At 47.6% G+C, this 25,700-nt stretch overlaps 1 protein-coding gene across 3 annotated transcripts in view; it reads left to right on the forward strand.

Moving 5' to 3' along the window:
* Ap1b1 (adaptor related protein complex 1 subunit beta 1) overlaps positions 1 to 25,700 on the forward strand; it is a 51,114-nt gene that overhangs the window by 14,555 nt on the left and 10,859 nt on the right. For all 3 annotated transcript variants that reach the window (XM_069994581.1, XM_069994583.1, XM_069994582.1), the window contains exons 2-12: positions 5,481 to 5,543; positions 9,071 to 9,176; positions 10,804 to 10,939; positions 11,551 to 11,796; positions 14,160 to 14,350; positions 15,307 to 15,528; positions 18,221 to 18,341; positions 19,580 to 19,675; positions 20,722 to 20,837; positions 21,260 to 21,425; positions 25,223 to 25,321. In XM_069994581.1, the coding sequence (XP_069850682.1) occupies positions 5,507 to 5,543; positions 9,071 to 9,176; positions 10,804 to 10,939; positions 11,551 to 11,796; positions 14,160 to 14,350; positions 15,307 to 15,528; positions 18,221 to 18,341; positions 19,580 to 19,675; positions 20,722 to 20,837; positions 21,260 to 21,425; positions 25,223 to 25,321 (1,536 nt within the window). In that variant the 5' untranslated portion in view covers positions 5,481 to 5,506. The remainder of the gene's footprint in view (positions 1 to 5,480; positions 5,544 to 9,070; positions 9,177 to 10,803; positions 10,940 to 11,550; positions 11,797 to 14,159; positions 14,351 to 15,306; positions 15,529 to 18,220; positions 18,342 to 19,579; positions 19,676 to 20,721; positions 20,838 to 21,259; positions 21,426 to 25,222; positions 25,322 to 25,700) is intronic.

Below are 25,700 nucleotides of genomic sequence, written 5' to 3' on the forward strand. Positions count from 1 at the left end.
CCTGTCAGCAGCTCTACTGGCTTGATGAGCTGACCCTGCAGCTCTGTCTGGCTTCACCCCCTACTCCTCAACTCAAGCAGGGGACTATGTGGTCCTGGCTAGTCTTGAAATCTTGGGCTCAAGCAATCCTGAGGACCTGGAACACAGCTACACACTGCCACACCCGTTTTATTCTCCCAAAAAAGATCCCTTAAAGCCCACCCCTCCCCCTGGTCAGTAGTGTAAAACACCCTTGCTGCTAACAGGTTATATTGTGGCCCCCAGATACTGTGTTGTTCCTACTACAGAGGAGGAATATACTCCTGACAGCTTCCGATGGTTGGAGAAGAAAGGACTCTCGAGAAGCCCTGAAGTTCTTCCTCACCCCCAAACCCCATCGTGAATCTTAATCTCTGGGCTTGGGTGCTGTGCCTCAGCTCTTCAGCTCAAGGATAGTGCTTTACCTCTTGAGCCACAGCACCAAGTCTGGTTTTCTAATGATTTATTGGAGATAAGAGTCTCATGGACTTTTCTGCCCAGGCTGGCTTTGAACCACAGTCCTCAGATCCCAGCCTCTTGAGTAGCTAGGATTGCAGGTATGAGCTACTGGTGCCTGTTTATTCTTATTTCCTTCTAGATTCTGGGTGGATTTGTTTGCTTTTTTTTATTATTTTTTTTTAAATAAGGTCTTACTATGTGGCTGGCCTTGAACTCATCATCCTTCTGGCCTGTACCACCACACCTGGCTGTTTCCTTTTAAGATTTAATGTTGGAGGGGTGTATGTGTTACTTTCTGTGGTTCTTTGAGTTTTAGCTTCTGTCGTTCCTCTTTATAGATTAAGTTGTCCTTGAGAGCCAGGCACCGGTGGCTCACAACTATAATTCTAGCTGCTCAGGAGGCTGAGATCTGAGGATCACAGTTCAAAAGCCAGCCTGGGCAGAAAAGCCTATAAAACTTTTTTTTTTTTTTTTGGTCTTGGGGTTTGAACTCTGGGCCTGGGCACTGTCTCTGAGCTCTTCAGCTCAAGGCTAGTGCTCTACCACTGAGCCATGGCACCACTTCTTGTTTTCTGTGGCTCATTAGAGATAAGAGTCTCACAGACTTTCCTGTCCGGGCTGACTTTGAACCATGATCCTCAGATATCAGCCTCCAGAGTAGCTAGGATTACAGGTGTGAGTGCTGGCAATATTTATTTATTTATTTATTTATTTATTTATTTATTTATTTAGCCAGTCTTGGGGCTTGAACTCGGGGTCTGGGCACTATCCCTGAGCTTCTTTTGCTCAAGGCTAGCACTCTGCCACTTGAGCCACAGCACCACCTCCAGCTTTTTCTGTTTTTGTGGTACTGAGGAATTGAACCCAGGGCTTCATGCATGCTAGGCAAGAACTCAAGAACTCTACCACTAAGCCACCTTCCAGCCCAGGCTGGTCTAGAACTCATGATCCTCTGCCTAATCCTTGTTGATTACTGGCGTGGGTCACCATGGCCGGCACCTGTAAACTCTTATCTCCAATTAACCACCAGAGAGCTGTGTCATAAATGATAGAGCACCAGTCCTGAGCAAAAGAAGCTAAGGAAGAATGCCCTGGCCCTGAGTGCAAACCTCAGTAATAGCACACATGCACAAAAAAAGGTTAGCCTTTTACATACATTTTTTCCAGTTGTGATCACGTTTGTAATTTCTTGAGCCTTGCAGCTCTTTATGATATCAGAAGTATCTTGTTCTCCCAGCCCTTAGAGTTCCTTAGAACATTCTTAAAGCTTTATAAAGAACCTCTAAAGTAAGCACCTGTGAATCACAACCTGAGGGTTGATCCTCAAAGCCAGCCTGAGCATTCAAATCCAGGAGCCTTACCTCCATTTAGCCAGCAAAAAGCCAGAACTGGAGGCATATCTCATGGTAGAATGTCAGCTGTTGGCACAAGAAAGCCAAGTAAGAACACAAGGTCCTGAATTTAAGCCCCAGTATTGGCAAATACAACACACGCGTGCGCGTGCGCACACACACACACGTACACACACACACATGCACACACCCTACACACACAAATACAACACACACGCACGCGCGCGCACACACACACTGGCAAATACACACACACACACACACACACACACACACACACACACACACACACACACACACACACACACACACACACACACACACACACACACACCTTCTGGATTGGTGATGGTTTTCTGGGAAAGTGGTTTCATGTATAAACAAAAAATAATTAGTTTCATGTATAAACAAAAAATAATTAACCTAGCAAATATAAGGCAAAATTCAATCCCCAAGACCACCAAAAAAATTTGTTTCAGTTAATTCCTATTGAAAAATAAATGCTAACTCATTACATAACAGAGCCCTCTGAGCAGGCTGAGCTTCCCGAGATCTCCAGTGGCCCCTTTTCATTTCTTTCAACTAACGTCAATTGAACACTTGCCATATGTAGAGCTGTGAGCAGGGCCACATGGTCTATCCTCCCTTTGTGGTTCTGTCTGGAGCCCTGGCTCATACTGTGGGGACTGGCAAAGTAGATGCCCTACTGCGCAACTTGTACCATCAGACGCAGCAGTCTCCTCTGAGGTCCCTTTGCAGGACTTACATCATTAAACAAGACTGTCTTCTCTGCTCTTTCCTGCAGCTCCCATTGCAAAAGGCCATCCACCTTTCCCACTTTGCAAAGCAAGAGGAAAATGGCATTGTGTCCTTTTTTCTTTATCCTGATTATCAGCAGTCTTTCTTCCTTTATTCTGTCAGGGTCCACAAAGGACTCAAGGCAACCTCAGACAGCCCATGCTTGTTTCCCATTAGTTACTGAAACAAAGAATCATCTAGGGGGATATCTTCTTTGCCATCCTGCCATAAATATTAGCCAATACAAGCCAAACCTGGAGAAATAGTTGTGCTGAAAAAATTGCTACATTGGTTTGTTTCCAGGGAATATAAATTGACCCATCATGTGTTACACAATTACCTTTCATGTTGCCCCTGCATAGCAAATGAAAAGGAGATGTTTATGAGCTGTGCATGGTGGCTCATTCCTGTAATCCTTGCACTCAGGAGGCTGAGGCAGGAGGACTTCAGGTTTAAGCCTTCCTGGGCAAGGGCAAGTTAGCTCCAAGACAGCTTGAGTTATATAATGAGACTGTGTCTCAAAAAACTAATTGGGATTGGGAAGGTGGCTCAGTGGTAGAGTGCTTGCCTTGCATGCATGAGGCTCTGGGTTCAATTCCTCAGCACCAAATAAGCAGAAAAAGCCCGAAGTGGCACTGTGGCTCACGTGTTAGAGTGCTAGCCTTGAGCTGAAGAGCTGAGGGACAGAGTGCAGGCCTCACAACCGACCAAAAAAAAAAAAAACAAACAAACAAAAAAACAGCCAAAAAGGTGTTTATGATACAAAGGAAATTCATTACATGGCATGACATACCATGAGAAGATAGTACTTAGCTATCTAAGGGGCAGGGGACCACAAGTATATATAATTATTAAACAGTCCTGGTCAAAGTGTGACCTGGTTGATCATTATTTCAGTTATCAGCACTCGTCAGGATAGACAAGTTACCATTTGTCTAAAGGGTAGTCTCCTAAGGAGGCTCTATTGTTCCTTAAGGGTTGTTATGGTCTCTGGCCATTTTAAAGATGTTATCCTCTTGGATTCCAAGGTGAGTGCAAGGTGATTTCAGAGAGAGTGGGCTTAAAGCAAAGATACTTTAAAAATGGGGGCAGGTATGTCAAGCTTTACCTGTTTTTTTCTTTTAGTTCATTCATGGTCCCATGTAAGGAGTAGTGCTTTTCAGCAAATTATTCTTTTTTGTGGGGGGAGGGGTCCGGTTGTGGGGCCTGAACTCTGGGTTTGGGTGCTGTCTCTCAGCTCTTCAGCTCAAGACAAGCGCTCTACTGCTTGAGCTGCAGCACCACTTCTGGTTTTCTAGTGGTTTATTGGAGATAATAGTCTCATGGACTTTCCTGCCCAGGCTGGCTTTGAACTGTAATCCTCAGATCTCAACCTCCTGAATAGCTAGGATTACAGGCATGAGCCACTGGTGCCCGGCTTAGCAAATTATTCTTCATACCCTCTTCTTTCTCCTCTTCTTCCTTTTTCTTTCCTAACTTCCTTTTTTAAAAAGACAGTCATGTGCCATCACACCTGTATACAGGTAAATTGGAAGTTTTTTTTGGTCTGATCTCTTAGCTACCATCCTCCTTCTCAAATGGATGAAACAGAATTCCCTCATCTATAGAACATAGCACTGTGCTGAGACGATGTGACTGAACAAGTTACATGACATCTTCAAGCCTGTTTCCTCGTGTGTACTATGAAGTTTAAAGCCATTCATCATTCTAATGACAGGAGTGAACGAAATAATACCTAGAAACCCCTGCCTTTAATAGAGACTCAGAACATGATCACTTCTTAATAAATCTCAGAATACTATCTCAGAAGCCTCTGCCTTGTATTGTAGGGACTTGACTCCTATTATCTTTCATCTGTTGGTCCCAAAGAGTTATTGACATAGTAGACACTTGCTAAGTACTTTTTGAGTGAAAGAGGAGAGCTTAGTACTATTGTACTTCAAATAATGAGTTTTCCACTGGGCAATGAAAGACACCTTGAGGGACTGGGAATTTGGCTTAGTACTAGAGTACTTGCCTAGCATTCATGAAGCCCTGGGTTCGATTCCTCTGCACCACATAAACAGAAAAAGCCAGAACTGGTGCTATGGCTCAAGTGGTAGAGTGCTAGCCTTGAGCTCAGGGACAGTGCTCAGGCAAGAAAGTCTGTGAGACTCTTACCTCCAATTGTGTTAAAAACAGAAGTGACGCTATGGCTCAAATGGTAGAGTACTCGCCCTGAGCTGAAGAGCTGAGGGACAGCACCCAGGCCCACAGTTCAAGCCCAATGACCAACCAAAAAAAAAAGCTAGGTGCTGGAGACTCATACCTTTAATCCTTATCTACTTGGGAGGCTGAGATCTGATAATCATAGTTTGAATCCAGCCTGGGCAGAAAAGTATGCGAGACTTTTATCTTGAATAAACTACTCAGAAAAAGCAGTAAGTGACACTATGGCTCAAGTAGTAGAGCACTATACTTGAGCAAAAGAAGCTCAGGGACAGCACCCAGGCCCTTTGTTCAAGCTTCAGGACTGGCGCGTGCACACACACACACACACACACACACACACACACACACACACACACACACACACACACACACACACACACACACACACACACACACACACACACACACACACACACACACACACACACACACACACACACACACACACACACACACACACACACACAATTATCCTTCAAAATCTGACCGGCCATGGTCTAATATGTCATTTGCTTGGGAAAGATAAACTGCTATCTTCCCCTGCCTCATGTGTGCTGAATGCCCCTCCTCTTCCCGCTTCTGCTCATCCTAACTGAAAATTGAACAGAACACAGCTCAGAGTCACCCCTCTCTGTCTTGCAGAGTCCAGCCACTGATAAGGAACCAAAATGACTGACTCAAAATACTTCACCACAACTAAGAAAGGTACTGTGTTTTCATTCTGGGTCTATCCTATTTGCCTTGCTTGACCCTTCTGAGTGCTTTCTGGAGAGCTGGAGCAGGAATAGGGTGAAGACCAGAAGGCACTAGTGAGAGCGGCCTAAAGCTTCTTTACCTGTGGATCCAGAACCTTGAATTGTTGCTAGTGTAAGGAATTGATTGATTGCTCCTTTTAGAACTCAGGAACGGAAAGGTAGGTATCAGCCTTAAGTGTGGGAAAAAGCTCTTCCCCTTTTTCTTCCCTGTAGTTTAAAAATGTTTGACTAGGGCTGGGAAGGTGGCTCAGTGGTAGAGTGCTTGCCTTGCATACCTGAGGCCCTGGGTTCGATTCCTCAGCACCACATAAGCAAAAAGAAAAAGCCGGAAGTAGCACTATGGCTCAAGTGGTAGAGCGCTAGCCTTGAGCTGAAGAGCTGAGGGACAGCGCCCAGGCCCAGAGTTCAGGCCCCATGACCGGACCCAAAAAAAAAAAAAAAAAGTTGGACTATAATGGGCTTCTTTTCTCTTTCTCCCCCTCTCCCTCTCCCCCTTCTCCTTTCTCACTTTCCCTTTCCCTCTGTCCCTCTCCCAAATCTTAGGGCTGGAACTCAGGACTTAGGCACTGTCCCTGAGCTTTCATATTCAAGGCTAGCACTCTACCACTTGAGGCACATATCTACTTTATGCTTTTTGGTGTTTAATTGGAGATCAAAGTCTCATGGACTTTCCTTCCTGGGCTAGATTTGAACTATAATCCTCAGATCTCAGCCTCCTGAGTAGCTAGGATTATAGGCATGAGCCACCAGTACCTGGCTTCTTTCTCTCTTTTGGGGAGGCCTGGACAATTAAAAACAAAAGGAAGTAGAGCTGTGGCTCAAAGAGGTAGAGCGCTAGCCTTGAGCAAAAAAGCTCAGAGACAGCACCCAGGTCCTGAGTTCAAGCCCCAGGACTGTCACAGAAACAACAAAAACACCATATACTACTATCAGCAACCCCAGATTGCAGTGCATGTGTACACTATTGAGTACATACTTGGTCCTCATGGGTGAGCACTTTTTTTTTTTGAAAAGTTCTCATCCTGTTTTTCCTTTGACATTATCATAAACATTTCCAAGCAGTTCTAATGACTGGTATTAAGTTAACTGAGTTTGCCCCAATAAAATGTGCCAAGTGCTGGGAAGGTGGCTCAGTGGTAGAGTGCTTGTCTTGCATGCATGAGGCCCTGGGTTTGATTCCTCAGCACCACATAAGCAGAAAAAGCCAGAAGTGGAGCTATGGCTGAAGTGGTAGAGCACTAGCCTTGACCTGAAAAGCTGAGGGTCAGCGCCCAGGCCCAGAGTCCAGGGCCCACAACTGGCAAAAATTAAAAAAATTAAATAAATTAAATAAAATGTGCTAAGCTAGGCTTATTTTGTTGGATATTTTGGTTCCTTTTGTTTTTAAGGAAATGGAAATGTTGTGACTGACAAATGTTCTTTAACCCTCTTTAGCTTAGAACTGCAAGATGTACAGATTCCTCCTGGCTCTATTGAGCAATATCCTGAGTGGCCCTTTCTCAAGGCTGTGCTAGATAATGGTTCTTTATTAACCATTTAGCTGTTTCTCAAGTCTCTAGTCTCAGTTCTATAGTGAGCACTATATTATTCAGTCAGGACTTCAAACCAAAGCTATTTTTCTTTTTTCTCATTGAAAGTCCACCTAGAACTTTGACAGAACTTTTCCCAGCTTAATAGTCCTCCTTCACCTCCACCTCAAGAAAATTGAGCTGGGCATTGGTGGCTCACATCTGTAAATCACGGCAGGAGGCTGAGATCTGAGGATGGCAGGTCAAAGCCAGCCCAGACACGAAAATCTGTGAAACTCTTCAATTTTTTTTTTGGGGGGGGGTCCAGTCGTGGGTCCTGAACTCTGGGCCTGGGCACTGTCCCTCAGCTCTTCAGCTCAAGGCTAGCCCTCTACCACTTGAGCCACAGCGCCACTTCCAGCTTTTTTCTTTTTGCTTATGTGGTGCTGAAGAATCGAACCCAGGGCCTCATGCATGCAAGGCAAGCGCTCTACCACTGAGCCACCTTCCCAGCCCCTAAAACTCTTCAATTAACCACCAAAAAGCTGGAGGTGAAGTGCTAGCTCAAGTAGTAGAGTGAAAAAGCTCAGGGAAGGGCTGGGAAGGTGGCTCAGTGGTAGAGTGCTTGCCTTGCATACATGAGGCCTTGGGTTTGATTCCTTACCACCACAGAAGCAGAAAAAGCCGGAAGTGATGCTGTAGCTCAAGTAGAAGAACACTAGCCTTGAGCTGAAATGCTGAGGGACAGCACCCAGGTCCAGAGTTCAATTCCCTACTACCGACAAAAAAAAAAAAAAGCTTAGGGATAGCACCGCACGCAGGCCCTGAGTTCAAGCCCCAGTACCATTGCCAGAAAATAAAATAATAATAATAGCTCTTGAGAAGGAAACTTGGGACTTCCATTCTACCAAAGACAACTCAATAGCAACAGCAGCTACTCTTAATACAGGCCACCCAGTGCCAGGCTCCAAGATGAGTGTTCACTTCTGTGTATAGTGCCCAAGCAAGAGGTGGAGGACAGGCAGGGTAACCGGTTCAGAGAGGCAAAGGATCATCTGGGTTAGGCCTAAGCCTTAGGACTTAGAGCATGAGCTTCAGAGGGAGCGGGTAGGGTTTTGCACCTTTGCCCTCTCTCCTGCTAGTTGCATGTACATTATTGGACCTTTTACAGCCTCCATTTGCTCATTTGTAAAATGGGGAATGCAGAGTTTGTGTGAAAATAATGAGGGAGGAGATGTGATGCCAGCTCAGAGAAAGGCTTAGGAAATTCCCTAGCTGTTAGCTGGTTCTGATTATCTCCACAGAGCAACCTCACTTCCTTGTTTGCTTTGTCCGAATCATCAAGTTCTTAAGAACAATTTATTATATGCCAGAGCCCTCATGGGACATTTGAATTCCCATTTCCACCATTTCCAAGCTTAGCAACCACTTGTCACTCAGGAAGTGAAACCCTGTTTCACTTCTGAGCCAGCTGTTTGAGCTTGTGGTCCTAAGAAAACAGGAAAGACGTACGGTATTGATCAAATCCTGCTTCCCCTCAATCCCTGAGAACCCAGAGTTCATCACGCTCAGCCTTTAGAGTCTTTACAGTGAAATAGCTGAGGACAGCTTTGCTTTTTTTTGGGGGGGGGGTCGGTCATGGGGCTTGAACTCAGGACCTAGGCCTAGTCCCTGAGCTCTTTTGCTCAAGGTTAGCACTCTATCACTTAGAGCCACAGCTCTACTCCCTCAGGACCTTGCACCACCACCACCACCACGATAGTTCCTATTGCTTCAATTCAACATGGCCTCTAAGCTTCCATCACTGTAATTCCTCTCCTAAGCATCCCTCACTCTTGCATGTCCCACCCAAAGCTAGTGGTCTTACGCTACCCTCTGTCTCCCCCTAGTTCTTTGAGAAGTTAGGGCAGGCATTTGTCCCCTGGCAGGGGATAAGGATGGACTCTTCATGCTTGCCTCCTTTTCTTAGGAGAGATCTTCGAGCTGAAGGCCGAGCTCAACAGTGACAAGAAGGAAAAGAAGAAGGAAGCAGTAAAGAAAGTGATTGCATCAATGACCGTGGGCAAAGACGTCAGGTGTGCAGGTGTAGGACAAGTGGCTGCTGGACACTGGCTGATGGAGGAATTCCTCGATTGGGTCCAGTTGGGATCTCTCCTTTAGGGCCATCTAGGGACCCATGCCTCCTCATACAGCTCCTTTTGTGAGCCCCTGTTCCAAACAGAATGCTTTGTTTCACAAAAGTCACAAGTCCAAATGCCAGTGGCTCTGGCAGTCACGAAACAAATGAAGCAGATGGGTTGAAAAAGTAGTGGTGGTAGTGTATGTGTCAGGGACCCTCTCAGAAGCTCCAGAGAGTTGCAGCTGCTGGAGATGATGACCCAAGTATGGCCAGCTTTTAAAAAGACTGGGAAATGTAGATTTTTTTGTTTGGTACTCCCTGATTGAAGTTTCCAGACAACATTAAATTTGTACACATCCCTGCAGATTGGATTTCTCTGACTTGTTGTTGGTTTGCAACTGGCAGCTGGAGCAGGCCATATGTAGGAGGGCTACTACACCTTCACTCAAGCTTTCCTGACACCTGGAATGCCCATGACCAGCTTGCTCTCCCATTGCTTAAAGCCCACCCAACACCTGGCTTCTGTTGCCTTCCCTCATCACGCCAGCCTGCTCCCCTGAAGTCAGCATTTGTTCTCTGTTCCTTCACCTAGCACAAGTCTAGACAGTTCTCATGTTTAGCTGCCCATCAGATTGAGAAGTCCCCAAAGACAGGGATGGATTTTATGCCAACTCAATGTTTGCAGTGCTTGAGAGTACGTTCAGATACAATTTCTCAGTAGTTCTTAAATTCCCATCGTAGGCAATGATGTTTTACTACCAAAGAAACATGATAAAAAGTGAGGGAAATGACTGCCTAGCAGTCCCATGGCTAATATCAGAACTTGGATTCAGTCCCAGGAACTTAAGTGCCATCTTTGCCTCAGAGACCTAAGATTTATGTGGGGCAGTTCTCCACCCAGGACCTGCCTGTCATACCATCCCACTGCTCTAGACTTTCCCACAGTTGCCCACCCCAGGCTAGCCCAGGCAAGGCCCTCCTGCCACAAACTCAGGAGAAACAGCAGAGACCTGCTGAGGACACTCACAGAAGGATTGGGTATCTGATGGAAAACTGGCCTCCTTCCAAGACCAATTCCTTCCACTAGCACACGGCAGTCACCTCCTCACAGAGGAAATGTCTTTGTTCTTCCACCTCAAAAGAGCTTCCTTTGCTGGTGCAGAAGGTCCCAGAGAGCAAGTCAGGTTCATCAGTACTTCCTCCTGCCCCCCACCCTTCTTCCTGGTGTGTCACCTCCCAAGGTGACACCTCTCCTTTAGCTTCAAAGACACTGCCCACTGGGGCTTGGGAAGTAAGAATCAAGAGGGGAGGTGATGGTTCAGAAACAGAAGATTGGTCTCTATATTTCTCAGCTCAAGAGGGCCTGAGACCCTCTAGGACCCTTAGATACCATCTTGGGAAGAATTCCATCCAGGATAGCAGGAGTCATAAGTCAGACCTGCCTCCTCAGACAGGTTGACATTTCTGATCCTCAGTATTATCTTCTTGCTATTAGACTAAGTATGTTAAGCCCTTAGCACCAAGCCTTTACTGAAAATCCCTCCTTCAGGCTGTCCTCTACTAACTCAGCTTTGACCTTCTAGTGCCCTCTTTCCGGATGTGGTGAACTGCATGCAGACAGACAACCTGGAGCTGAAGAAGCTGGTGTACCTGTACTTGATGAACTATGCCAAGAGCCAGCCTGATATGGCCATCATGGCCGTCAACACCTTTGTGAAGGTGACTAGGAGCTCAGTGGGAGGGGGGACAAGGGTTGCCCACTGCTGCAAGCCAAGGTCCTTGGGCCTAGGATTGGGATGCTGAGGCTCCTTTCCAGCCTGCACAGGCTGATGGCCAGTTCCTCCAGCAGAGGGCTCCGTATCTTCCCAGAAACTTGGCTGGCTTTTGCACTGTCTTTGCCAGAGCAGGATTCAGCAAGTGTCTTGAGAGTGGCTCTGTGCTTCTTCCAGATTACCCCCTCTACATTTTCTGTCCCCAGATGAGGATCCAGCTTACATATGGAAAACAGAGTTCTAGTACTAGGCAGCTGTGGGTTTAGATCACGAATCTGCTCTGTGACTTTGGGTGATTGCCCATCTTCCCCAATAGCCTCAGCTTCCTCACCTGTGGAACAGGGCCACAATTGTAATCTGCTGTGAGGATTAGTAAGACAGTGTGCAGATCCCCTGCCATGGTATTTGGTGACCGCTCAGTATCCATCACCTGCCATTTACTTGGGTTCTACTGACTGTGGTAGGGAAAGACCCCGTGGGAGAGCTGCAAGCTAGAAAGAATAGGAAGCCATAGGTAGCTCATCTGCCCTGCCCTGGCCAATGGCTGGTTCTCCTCAGGACTGTGAAGACCCCAATCCCCTCATTCGGGCCCTGGCAGTGCGGACCATGGGCTGCATCCGAGTCGACAAGATTACAGAGTACTTGTGTGAGCCACTCAGGAAGTGCCTGAAGGATGAGGATCCATATGTGCGAAAGACAGCAGCTGTGTGTGTCGCCAAACTCCATGACATCAATGCCCAGCTGGTGGAAGACCAGGGCTTCCTGGACACCCTTAAAGACCTCATCTCTGACTCCAACCCCATGGTAAGCCACTGCCACTCACCATGTCACCTCCTCTGCCTCCTGGGTTGTGTGAGGAGACCTTGGCTTGACTGTCAGCCTGGGTACCCCCAGTTCCTAGAAGTCAGAGTCCAACTGAGTTGCTAATTGTTCCTTTGCCTTGTCATAGTTCAGGAATGGTCTCCGCAGGGAACTAGGCCTGAATTCCCTTCTCTGACCTTCTAGTGAGTTGTGTGTCCTCAGGCTTGCTGACCTTCCACAGCTTTCTTCCTCATTAGTAAGAAGGGTCACTTGCTTTATGGCTGCCTGGAGTGCTAGGAAGTGCCATGCCTGGCCTGGCATACAGTATGCATCATTGTTAGTGCCCTCTTCCCCTTCCAGTCACTGTCGTTGTGATGGTCTTGTCACCAAAACATCTGAGTGTGATATTCTGAATGTGTGGCTCTTTTCCTTTTCCTTAACATCTTTGCAGAAAGTAAGGGGTCACCCTTGAAGTAGCATACTGTGGAAGGCAGGACACCAGGACATGTTGGGAGGTAGCCTGGACTCCATCCATGACGATGGCAGCATTTTGCAAGGCACCTTGGCCAGGGTCTATTTAAAATGAAGCGCATGCCAGTAGTGTGGCATCACACACCTATGATCCTAGTACTCAGGAAGCTAAGTGAGAAAGATTGCGAGTTTGAGGCCAGCCTTAGGCTTAGCTACATATTCTCTCAAGTGTGTGTGTGTGTGTGTGTGTGTGTGTGTGTGTGTGTGTGTGTGTGTATACATATGTGCACACTGTTACAAGGACTTGAATTCAAAGCCTTGGTTTTTTTCCCTCAGCACTTTTTGCTCATACCTGACACTCTACCACTTGAGCAATACCTCAAATCTAGGTTTTTTTTTTCCTTTTTTGACTTGTAAATTAGAAATGGAATCTTTTTCTGTCCAGGCTAGCTTCGAGCCTCAGCAGCCTCCTGTGTAGCTAGGATTACAAGTGTGAGCCTGAGTGCACCTGGCTCAAAAAAGCTTTTTATAAAAACACAAAAAAAAACAACCTTTGGCCCAACCCTCCCTTCTCTGTATTCCATAGAAACCCTCATCACACAGACATCTTAGGTTGTCATAGGGAAAAGTGTAAGACCTTGCAGGCCACATAGAAGGAGCTGCCTGGTAGACGTGCAAGTGGGTTCCAGCACAGAGTGTCACCTCACACGCCTGTCTGTGCCCCAGGCATCTGCTCCCAGCGGCCTTAAGGGAATCTGCAGGGATCTTCCAGCTCTGACAGCATGTTGACAACTACAGAAATAAGCTGCTATAACTGGTAGTGGGGCTGTTGTGTTGACATCAGGGATTGTTCCCCTGGGCAGGTGTCTGGAGCTGGGCCTTCCTTGGCTTGTTTCTTCCATTTTTGTTGGTGATGATGATGGTGGTGGTGTTTTTTTGGTGATGTTAGGGTTTCAACTTGTGACCTCATTTGCTAGGCAAGTGTGAGGCCCTGAGTTCTACCACTTGAACCAAGTCCCTAGTCCTTTTGATTTTAGTTTGCTTTTCAGATAGTCTCTCAGGCCAGCCTGAGCTGGCCTTAGACCATGATCCTTCTACCCTGCCTCCATACCTAACATTTTTGAAATGGTATCTCAAACACTTTCCTAGAGGCCAGGGCGGTGGCTCAGATCTGTAATCCTAGCTACTCAGGAGGCTGAGATCTGAGGCTCACAGTTCTAGAAGCCAGCCCAGGCTGGAAAGGCCATGAGACTCATCTCTAATTAATCACCAGAAAACTGGAAGTGGAGCTGAGGCTCCAAGTGGTAGAGCACTAGCCTTCAGTGAAAGAGCTCAGGGACAGTGCCTAGGCCCTGAGTTCAAGCCCCACACCTGACCAAAAAAAAAAAAAAAAAAAAAAACTTCCCAGGCTGAAGCAGGGCACTCATGCCTGTAATCCTGAGGTCTGAGGATTAGGATTCAAAACCATCTCAGGCAGTAAAGTCTGTGAGTGTTATCTTCAGTTAACAAAAAGGCAAAAGTAAAGCTGTGGCTCAAGTGGTAAAGCACCAGCCTTGAGCGAAAAAGCTAAGGGACACACACACACACACACACACACACACACACACACACATGCATGCACGCACGCACACACATACCTCTCTCACGTAGCTGTGATCAGAGGTACACACCACCACACCTGGCTTTGCCTTATTTCTTTTCAATGGCAGCTGTCCTTATTTTAGTTCCATTTTGCCCAGGAGTCAGCAGGGTAAGTGCTTGGAGTAGTTTCCTTGAAACTCCATATCCTGCCTATCAGGTCATATTTCTTTCAAGATGTCCCTCCGGTGTCATTAGGTCCACTGCCCCTGCCTGAGCTGTGCCCCAGCCTCTGCTCCTTCCACACTCCCTACCAGGTGGTGGCAAATGCAGTGGCTGCTCTCTCGGAGATTGCTGAGTCCCATCCCAGCAGCAACCTGCTTGACCTGAACCCACAGTCCATCAACAAGTTGCTGACAGCCCTGAACGAGTGCACTGAGTGGGGCCAGATCTTCATCCTAGACTGCCTGGCCAACTACACACCCAAGGACGACCGCGAGGCCCAGAGGTGAGCAGGTCACCCTTGCTTGCCAGCCCAGTGGGACAGCGTCCTCTGAAGGCTGTAACCCTGAGCTGGACCACCTGGGCTGAGTCAGGAGCTGGGTAGCATCAGAGCCATTGTTCATGGAGTTCTCGCTGTCTGCCTGGGTCTCTATCCATCCTTGTCTGCCCCTTACAAATGATGAGACTGTTACAAAAGCAGGGAGAATTGTGCAGGTCACCAGGTAGACTCATGAAATCCTTTGCTAGCAGTTAGAGGGAGGGAACAAGCTGACATGGGAAAGGACTGTATGCCAGGCATTTGCTCTTTTTTTTTTTTTTTTTTTTTTTTGCCACTTCTGAGCTTGAACTCAGGGCCTGGGCTCTGTCCCTACGCCTCTATGTGCTCAAGGCCAGCACTCTAGCACTTGAACCACATTGCCAGTTCCGGCATTTTCTGTTTATGTGGTACTGAGGAATCAAACCCAGGTCTTCATGCGTGCTAGGCAAGCACTCTACCACTGAGCCACATTCCCAGCCCCTTTGCTGATTCTTGTTTTGTTTGTTTGTTTTTGTTTTTGTTTTCTGTCGGTCATGGGGCCTGAACTCTGGGCCTGGGTGCTGTCCCTTAGCTCTTCAGTTCAAGGCTAGCGCCACTTCCAGTGTTTTCTGCTTTTGTGGTGCTAAGGAATCAAACCCAGGGCCTCATGCATGCAAGGCAAGCACTCTACCACTGAGCTACCTTCCCGGTTCTTTATATGTGTTGTTTCACATAAGCCCCCACCAGCCCTGGGAATAGGCAACATCCTCTCTGCTTTATACATGAGGAAACCAAAGCTCAGAATTGTTGAGTCTGTATGGGGTCAATAGGAGACCACAGATGCTGGATCTAGATCTTCCTTCCACAGGAGACATGGTATTTTGATAAGTAAAAACAGGATGTTTCCCCTTGTCTTTCTCTCTTCTTGCCCCTCTGGAACCCAGTATCTGTGAACGGGTCACACCCAGACTCTCCCATGCCAACTCTGCTGTAGTGCTGTCTGCTGTGAAGGTGCTGATGAAGTTCATGGAGATGTTGTCCAAGGACCTGGACTACTATGGCACTCTGCTCAAGAAGCTGGCCCCACCCCTGGTCACTCTGCTGTCGGCTGAGCCAGAGCTGCAGTATGTGGCCCTGCGCAACATCAACCTCATTGTGCAGAAGAGGTACGGAGACCACCACAAAGGTCCCACACTGGCAACAGGGGCCAAGAGGAAATGACCTGTCAGTATGCAGGAAGTTTAAAGAATGCTTTAGCCAAAGGTTTTCACCCAGGGCACCTTTGCCCCTCGGGGTGCATTTGGCAGTATCTGGAGACCCTTTTCATGGTCATAGCTGGAATTGGCTATTGGCCTCTAGTGAGTAGAGGACGGGGACACTGCTCAGCCTCTTATAGTACTAGATAGTCCCCCATAGATCGGCAGTATCAAGGTTGAGAAGCTCTGACTTAGCCTGAGAGAGCTGGCTAGGTAAAGGTGAGCATGGGGCTGCTCAGAACGTGTGCACATTCCTTAGAGTCCATAGCAGTAGTCCCTGAGATTGGAGGCCTCTGAGATGGTGAGGAACCCTTGGACATGGCATTGACCTGAAGATCTGGGGGAGGTAGAACAGAGTGAGCAGGATGCTGCGCAACCCACTCCCTCCTCCCAGGAAGCTATTTGAGGACACCAGGGAGGGGACCTGGTGCCAGGGTACGGTGGGTCTGAGGCTTCTCAGGAGTGATCCTCCTTCCCGTGTGGTAGCTATAGTGAGCCCTGCCACCTGGTGGGATCAGCCTCCTGAGGAGCAGTCTTTTTGTCAGTGGCTCATTCAATAATCAGGGCCTGGCAGTAGTGAGCCCCACTGGTGGGAGCAGATAGGAGACTTATATACAGGCCATCTCTGCTGAAAGCTGGCATGCCTTTTTGTTGTAGTATCAATCTAGTCCTTGAACCGCAGTATTTGTAACTATCACAGGTAAATACAGGAAAGCATTCCAAGAGCCTTAACAAAGCAGAGACAGGCTTTATAGTTACAGCGTGGGTCTGCCCACCGTTGCCCTTGGGTCTTGGGTCACTGGATTTGTTAGAATGGAGGGACTCACAGATCCAGATCAGCTATATTTAACATGATAATCTCTTAAGAAGTTGTCCATGTCACCAGGCATGACCTGGGCCAGGCCTGGTAAGTGGTTGGGCAGCTTCTGCTACATCCTGAGTGCAGAAGTCATTCTCCTACTCTCCAGCTTGGTGTCTTGCCTCCTACCCAAAGCAACACAAAGCCTGCTGGTGTGGCAGGTCCTCCTCGCAGCTTGTGCTGCAGCACTGAGGCCAGGGGTTCCTCCTTACCCTGTCTTCTCCCTCCTTACCTTCTGTCCTCCCTTTTCCTAAGGGGAGAAAAACGTTTTATATATTCACTTTGTTGTTGTTGCTGCTGCTTGTGCTGGTCCTAGGGCTTGAACTCAGGGCCTGGGCACTATCCCTGATCTTTTTTTGCTCAGGATAGTGCTGTCCCACTTAAGCCACAGCTCTGCTTCCAGCTTTTTGATAATTAGTTGAAGATAAGTGTTTCATGGACTTTCCTGAATCACAATCCTCAGATCTCAGCCTCCTGAGTAGCCAGGGTTACAGACATGAGCCACCAGCAACCAGCATTTTACTTTTGGTTTTTTATGTTACTGGTTTCTCTTCTGGAAAGGGCATGGGAGTGGGAGCCGGGGTGATGACTCAACATGCTTCTTTTGTTAACATGTGACTGCTGTAAGCCTCATAACCCCTCTGAGTTTCCTTGTCTTAGAACAGTGTGGCAGGTGGTGCCATTGGAGGGCAGCAGGGCAGGCTCTTAAGGGAGGAGCTGTATGTAACGTGCTCTGGACAGCTCAGCCTGGAGCACCTCCTCTGACACATATGGGTCCATCATGTTAGGTTCCTCATTACACTCTCACAAATGACTTGTTGTATGGGTGTCTGTGGTAGGGTTCCCAAGGCCTCCCGCCCCCTCCCCCCCAAGCACAGATTTACTGGCAGGTCTCAGCTTATAATTCATATGACTGAGACTCATGAGAGCAACATAGAGGTATCTTCTTGGGTCTCCCTCTCTTTTGGGGGAAGGGAGAATCGAGCATACTCTTCCCCTAGCATCAGAAAGTAGCAACACGTGTGGATCGTTTCTGCCCACAGGAACGTAATTGAGATTCAGCATTGAAGGTTTTCTTTTTTTGTGTGTGTGGGGGGTCCGGTTGTGGGACTGAACTCTGGGACTGGGTGCTGTCCCTCAGCTCTTCAGTTCAAGGCTAGCGCTCTACCACTTGAGCCATAGTGCCACTTCCAGCTTTTTTCTTTTTGCTTATGTGGTGCTGAGGAATCGAACTCAGGGCCTTAGGCATGCAAGGCAAGCGCTGTACCACTGAGCCACCTTCCCAGCCCCAGCATTGAAGGTTTTCATTGGGGACACCCATCAGATTTTCAGATTCCCAGAAGGAAAGCAATATTGTTTGTACAAATAACTACCTTGATTGGTCCGGGACCAGGACAAACACTACTAAGATCTCAGACCTAGCAGATTCAGGCCTGGGGGGTAATGCCTTTCTGCGAGGGTCATCCTCATTTTATGGGTTAGGAAACAGGCTGAGGTTGGAGCCCTTACCTGCTGCTTACTGCCCTTGACTGTGAACTGTCTTGCCTCTTCTATGCCCAAGATCTGATCACACTTGTAATAACCAGGCAGAGCCTCCACTGGCACATGTAGCCCAACAATGGCTCTACCTCCCTGGACCTCAGGCTCCACTTCAGCCCTCAGCAATGGTCCAGCAAAGTGAAAGGGTTTTCTCACAGGCCTGTGCCTTGCTTATGCTTTCTGGGCATCCTGCCCTGCCACCAGGCCCGAGATTCTGAAGCACGAGATGAAGGTTTTCTTTGTGAAGTACAATGACCCCATCTACGTGAAGCTGGAGAAGCTGGACATCATGATCCGCCTGGCCTCCCAGGCCAACATTGCCCAGGTGAGAGAGTGGTGGTCCAGGCACAAGCTTGAGTGTCTTAATGCCATTACCCACTGGCTGTGGTGTCTATATTGGTCTATCATGCTTACCACTAACAGGTCATCTCATGGAGAGTTTACCACAGGGCCCCAGGACTTTGTAAGCAAGGGAAAAAATCTGGTAGAATCTTCTCAAGCTGAACATGATGATGCATGCCTACAGCCCCAACTACTTGGGAAGCAGAGGCAGAAAGATCTTTTTTCTCTTTTTTTCCCCAATCCTGGGGCTTGAACTCAGGGCCTGGACACTGTCCTTAGCTTCTTTTTCTTTTTCTTTTCTTTTCTTTTTTTTTTTTTTTTTTTTTTTGTCGCAGATCTTGAACTCGGCTTGAGTGCTGTCCCTCAGCTCTTCAGCTCAAGGCTAGCATTCTACCACTTGAGCTACAGGACCACTTCCAGTTTTCTGAGTGGTTTATTGGAGATAAGAGTCTCACGGACTTTTCCTGCCCGGGCTGACTTTGAACCATGATACTCAGATTGCAGCCTCCTGAGTAGCTAGGATGACAGGTGTGAGCCACCAGCGCCCAGCTGTTCCTAGCTTCTTTCACTCAAGGCTAGCACTCTACCACTTGAGCCTCAACACCATTTCTGGCTTTTTCTGAGTATGTGGTACTGAGGAATCAAACCCAGGGTTTCATGCATGCTAGGCAAGCACTCTACCAGTAAGCCACATCCCCAGCCCCAGAAAGGTAATTTACGCCTACGAATTCCAAACTAGCCAATCAGCATAAGTCCTCTTTAAACAAACAAACAAAAAATACTCCCTATTTTCCTTAATACCTATCATGAAAAGGTGGTGATAGAGTACTGGTTTAACATACAAAGACCCTGGGTACACAAAGAAGTAGTAGTAGTAGTTGGATATGTTAGCTAGATCAGTGTAAAACAAGGGTGTCCAGAGGGGCTAAGTCTGACCAACATGCATTATATGCATGTGTCATGCATCGTACACATGTCAAAATGAAACTCCCTTGTACAATTAATTGATGCTTAATAACAAATGTGGGGTGAGGAGATGTCCAGCCCTGCCAGCCAGCTGTTCCCTACTTCCCTTTTGGAATAACTTCCTGTTAAGGCATCTGCCATCTCTCTCCCTGCTCTTGGCCTTCCACCTTGATCAGAAAGCAGTTCTGACACTACATGCCCGTTACCCAGGAGTGCTCCGGTAGGTTATCTACCTTTTATCTGTTTGAGCTGTAGGTGTTGGCAGAGCTCAAAGAATATGCAACAGAAGTGGATGTGGATTTTGTACGGAAAGCTGTGCGTGCCATTGGCCGCTGTGCCATCAAGGTGGAGGTAAGGAGGCTCTGGGATTTGCCCCCTTAGCTGGGGAAGGGAAGGGAGAGCTACAACCAGGAAACCAGTGTGATCCTAGCAGAATCTATCAGCTGTCTGTGATCCAGTAAGGCCAGGGTTGCCACCACAACCCCCATTGTGCCTGTTGAAGAGACCTGGCAGAGCACCTTCATACACTGAATTACTCATCATAGGCTAGGAAGGTGGCTCAGTGGTAGAGTGCTTGCCTAGTATGCATGAAGCCCTAGGTTCAATTTCTCAGTGCCAAATACACAGAAAAAACGAAGTGGCGCTGTGGCTCAAGTGGTAGAGTGCTAGCCTTGAGCAAAAAAAAGCTCAGGGACAGCACCCATGCCCTGAGTTCAAGCTCCAGGACTGGCAAAAAAAAAAGATACTGACTATAGTCAGGGTGCTGCAGCATTCTCTAAGATGATGGGGCAGCCCCTAGCCAGTGGGCCTGGCCATTTGGGCACTTTTGCATGTATATCAGTTTACTGCCATGGGCCTCTTTCCCAAGCTCCGTAGGCCACCCTATACCCTGTGTCCTGGCACTTCATCTCCTTGTCTAAGGAGAGGTTTTTTTGATCACTGACCTGGACTCTCCTTAAACTGGCCCGCTATCCTGGGACAGCTCAGACCCTCGAGGCATTTTATGCCGGCTCCCCAGTTGCATAGTGTGTGGGGTTAAGGGTAGGAGGGGGTCCAGCAGAGACTTGGCGGTTTTGGTTGCAGGACCCTATTTTATGAAATAGCAAGAGAAGTTTGGTCTGGCTGAAGTGAATACTCTGCCATAGGCGGAAGCCCTCCCCACTCAGGAGCCCAGCCTCTGGCTTCTCCTTAGTCTCATTTTATCCCCTATGTCTGCACCACCCAGGGCCATAAACTTGGCACTTGTTCCCCACCTTCCCATTGTGGGGGAGAGTGTTCTGTTCTCACCCTTGATGAGGAAGGTAGGCAAGGAATATTGCCGGGAGCTTGGTGTAGCATGTTCATCTGTGGCTATACTGGAAATGGGTATCCCACACCCTTCTCCTCTTCCCATGCAGCAGTCTGCAGAACGCTGTGTGAGCACACTGCTTGATCTCATTCAGACCAAGGTCAACTATGTGGTCCAGGAAGCCATTGTTGTCATTAAGGATATCTTCCGCAAGTACCCCAACAAGTAGGTTCCCAGCCCTCCTGGTGAGAGGGTGATCTGGCTCTGCTGTAAGACAGAGTAGTGGCTTCCCTCCTTTGCTGCCATAGACAGCATGCTCAGAAGAAACCCTTCACTTTCCTTTCCTTCTTTCCCTGAGCTGGACCTCCTCTGCTTCCCAGGCCAAAATAATAGCATAGTAGTATATATTTGTGATCCTAGCACTCAGGAGGCTGAGACAGGAGATCTCAGCGTTTGAGGCCGGAGACCTACATAGCAAAACCTTGCCTCCAACAAACAAGCAAAGAAAGGAGTTAAGCTATTGGCAGCTAAAACACATTTCCTGTCCCAGTGGCCTACTTTGGCTGGCTCCTCCCTCCCCACCCTTCACCCCTGCAGTTGCTGGGGCTTCCCTGTGGTTCACTTGTTGACTGTGCCTGCTCTCCCAGATATGAGAGTGTGATTGCCACACTGTGTGAGAACCTGGACTCCCTGGATGAGCCCGAGGCCCGGGCTGCCATGATCTGGATTGTGGGCGAATACGCAGAGCGGATCGACAATGCAGACGAGCTGCTGGAGAGCTTCCTGGAGGGCTTTCACGATGAGAGCACCCAGGTGAGAGGGCGCCCAGGAGAGCTCTGGCATGAGTCCTGACTGACAGCCCAGCCTCTGGAGCTCATGCTGACCTCAAGCCCTCTCCGCATACCAAAGTGCCATGATGTGGGTGCCCCATACAGCCTCTTTCAGTACACTACCCCAGACTGCCTTGGGGATAGAAGATGGCCCACATTTTCTGGTTCTGTTGTAACTTCATATTTATATTTGAATAGATGACACATGGGCTTGGTTCGGAATTGAAAAGTTACAGAAGGATATATAGTGGAAAATCACCTTTGAACTACTTTCCTGGCCACTTTTTCTCCCAGAGCCACTAATTTCTTGACAAGGATATTCAGACTGTTTCTCCACCAGCAATAGACACTTCATGTGGGTTCGCATGAAGATGATCTCATTATCCATGGCACCTGTGTTCTGTAGTCACCACCCATACTGAATTAGGACTCACTGGAGAAATAAGGTTAGGTTCTTACAAGTGGCTAATTGCAACATTCTTATCAACTGATTGATCCATAACCTTGTTTTATATATGTTTGTTTTTAAAGACACCTTACTTACTACATAGTGACTTTTTTGCTTTTTCGGTCAGTCATGGGGCTTAAACTCAGGGACTGACCACTGTTGCTGAGCTTTTCTGCTTAAAGACACATGTTCTACCATTTTGAGCCACAGCTCCACTTTCCTGCCCAGGCCGACTTTAAACGGCAGTCCTCAAATCGTAGCCTCTCCAGTAGTAAAGATTATAGGCTTGGCTGGGAAGGTGGCTTAGTGGCAGAGTGCTTGCCTACCATGCATGAAATCCTGGGTTCAGTTCCTCAGTACCACATAAACAGAAAAAACTAGAAGTGGTGCTGTGGCTCAAGTGGTAGAGTGCTAGCCTTGAGTGAAAGAAAGCTCAGGGACAGAGCCCAGACCCTGAGTTTGAGCCCCAGGACTGGCACACACACATACAAAAAGATTACACGCCTGAGCCACCAGCACCAGGTTTTTGTTTTTTTTTTCCTTTTTCTTTTTTTTCTTTTTTCGTGGGACTTGAACTCTGGGTCTGGGAGCTGTCCCTCAGCTCTTCAGCTCAAAGAGTACTCTTACCACTTGAGCCACAGCACCACTTCCGGTTTTCTGAGTGGTTTATTGGATATAAGAGTCTCATGGAATTTCCTGCCCTGGCTGACTTTGAACTGCGATCCTTAGATCTCAGCCTCCTGAGTAGCTAGGATTACAGGTGTGAGCCACCAGGACCCAGCATTGGGTGTGCTTCTTAAAGGGACCATCTGTCAACAAGTGGCAATCTTAACTACTGGAGAGGCTGAGATCTGAGGATTGCGGTTCAAAGCCAGCCCAGACAGGAAAGCCCATGATATTCTTACCTCCAGTTAACCACCAGAAAACCAACCAGAAGTGGAGCTGTGGTACTAATTGAACCATGCTAGGCAAGCACTCTACCCCTAAGCCACATTCCCAGCCCTGATTTTTTTTAATTAATTTACTTTATTGTTATTATAGAGGTGATGTGTATAAAAGAGTTATAATTACATGAGTCAGGTAATGAGTATGTTTACTTTCATACAGTATCTTCTGTTCTCCTCATTCCCAGTCCCTCCTCCCATCTCTACCCACAAGTTGTGTAGTTGACTTTCATCAATGTCCAGTGAGATCCACTGCTGTACTTTTTCATCCTTTTTCCCTCAATTTCTGTACCCTCCCCAGCATAATGATTCTTTAACATTGAACTCCTAGCCAACCGTGTTGTAACATGTTAAGCAAAACTTACCTAGCACATAGATTTGCTCTGAGTGGCAAAAACCAGAGCCTTTATGTGATTAGGAACACTAGGCAAACATTATACTTAGGTGACATTTTACACAAAGAAATCACCAAAAAAAACTCAAGTAAAAGCTGGCTTTGATTGATCATGCCTAGGTAATTAATCCTAGTTAATCTCAGCTTCCTGGCTGAGATCTGATCACAGTTTGAAGCCATCCTTGACAGGAAAGTTTATGAGAGTTTTTGGTTGTTGTTTTGGTTTTGGTTTTGGTCCTGAGGCTTGAACTCAGGGCCTGGGCACTTTCCCTGAGCTCTTTTTGCTCAAGGCTAGCACTTTACCACTTTGAGCCACAGTGCATTTCTGGTTTTCTGTTGGCTAATTGGAGATAAGAGTCTCATGGACTTTCCTGCCTAGGCTGGCTGTGAACTGTGATCCTCAGGTCTCAGCCTCCCAAGTAGTTAGGATTACAGGCTTGAGTCCCTGGCACCCAGCTTGTGAGACTCTTACCTTGAATTAACCACCGAAATGCTGGAAGTGGAGCCGTGATCAAGTGGTAGGCTTCTAGCCTTGAGTGAAAAAGCTAAGGGACTGCACCCAGATTCTTAGTTCACCCCTAGACTGGTACCAGAAACAAAAAATTAAAAAAAAAAAAAAAAAAGGAAAATATGACACTAAATAAACTTTGAAAAAGATGCTTTTTAACAGTATGAGAAGTCAAACAGTACTGTAGAGCACACTCTACCTCAACTTAGAATGTATCTGTCAGGTGGTTTGCCTAAACCTGTGAATGAGTACTGTTTCCAGGGCTACAAGGATGTTTTAGCAAGTACGTACATGCACAGATATGGACTATAAATAATGATGGTCCTTTTATATGTTTTTCCCTCTCACTTTTTTTTTTTTGTATGCCAGTACTGAGGCTTGAACTCAGCTGTGAGCACACAGCTTTTTCACTCATGACTGCTGCTCTACCACTTGCGCTACACTTCAGTTCTGGCTTTTTGAAGGTTACTCGGAGATAAAAGTCTTATAGTTGTCTACCTGGGCTGGCTCTGAACCTCAGGTCTTAGCCCCGTGGGTAGCTGGTATGAGCCACCAACACCTGGCAGTCTTTTCTGCTCTTTTAATTAACAGTACTGCAATAACTAGGCAGTGTGATGATGAAGGGTTGGAGGAAACTGTAGAAGCGTAGGGGCTGGGCCAGGATCAGCATGTCCTATGAAGGAGAAATGCTAGCCTTGCTGGTGGAGGACCAGGCAGAGACACCTTTCACCCTCTATGGCAGGCTGGCTCTGTGAGCTCATCCCTTGACCTCAGTGACACTATTGCCACTTGTTGACAGATGGTCCCTTTAAGAAGCATACCCAATGGGGCTGGGAAGGTGGCTCAGTGGTAGAGCGCTTGCCTTGCATGCCTGAGGCCCTGGGTTCGATTCCTCAGCACCACATAAGCAAAAAGAAAAAAGCCGGAAGTGGCAGTGTGGCTCAAGTGGTAGAGCGCTAGCCTTGAGCTGAAGAGCTGAGGGACAGCGCCCAGGCCCAGAGTTCAGGCTCCATAACCGGACCCAAAAAAAAAAAAAAAGAAGCATACCCAAAAAAAAAGCATACCCAATGCTGGGTGCTGGTGGCTTACAACTGTAATCCTAGCTACTCAGGAGGCTGAGATCTGAGGATCACAATTCAAAGCCAGCTGGGCAGGAAAGTCTATGAGACTCTCAGTTAACCACCAGAAAACCAGAAGTACAACATTAGCCTTGAGCAAAAGAGCTCAAGGAAAGAACCCAGGCCCTGAGTTCAAGCCCCTCAACCATCACCAAAAACAAAAACAAAAACAAAACGAAGAAGCATACCAGCCACAAGTGTTGCCTTTTACAGCTGTAAACTTGCCAAGGACTAGGCTGCTCAGCAGCATCCATACCCTGCTGTCTTTGCCTGTAGTTAACACCAAGCCTGTAGGAGCTGTTCCAGGCTTCCAGAGACCTCAGAACCCCATCTCCAATGTGCCTACCTTGCTCTCCATCTCTCTGCAGGTCCAGCTGCAACTGCTCACAGCCATTGTGAAGCTCTTCCTGAAGAAGCCCACAGAGACCCAGGAACTGGTGCAGCAGGTCCTCAGCTTGGCTACTCAGGTGGGTGACCCACCTACCCAGCATGCCTTGCACAGACCCCACACAGACATTGCTCCAGCAAGGGAAAATGTGGACCCAGGAACTAGTTTTTCCTCTGAGTGGCATGTATGGGGTTTGGCTCCAGAGTAGCCCCAGTCCTCAATCTGCAGGAGTCAGAGTTGCAGGGTGCAGGGTCAAGGGGTGAAGTTGGAAGCAGATTGAAAATACAGATGGGGAAGGCATGGGAACCAGAAGACTTATGGGAGGGCAGACACAGAGGGTAGCTAGGAGTGGAGACAGGAGTGAGTATGGCCTGCTTAGACTGGCTACAATAGAAAACCAAAGAGAGTGAGCTGGGAGCTGCTGGGACATGTCAGCCTAATAGCCATGCTCAAAATGG

The sequence above is a fragment of the Dipodomys merriami genome, unplaced genomic scaffold (genome assembly GCF_024711535.1).
Source record: "Dipodomys merriami isolate MVZ:Mamm:240054 unplaced genomic scaffold, mDipMer1.0.p SCAF_45, whole genome shotgun sequence".
Lineage (NCBI taxonomy): Eukaryota > Metazoa > Chordata > Mammalia > Rodentia > Heteromyidae > Dipodomys > Dipodomys merriami.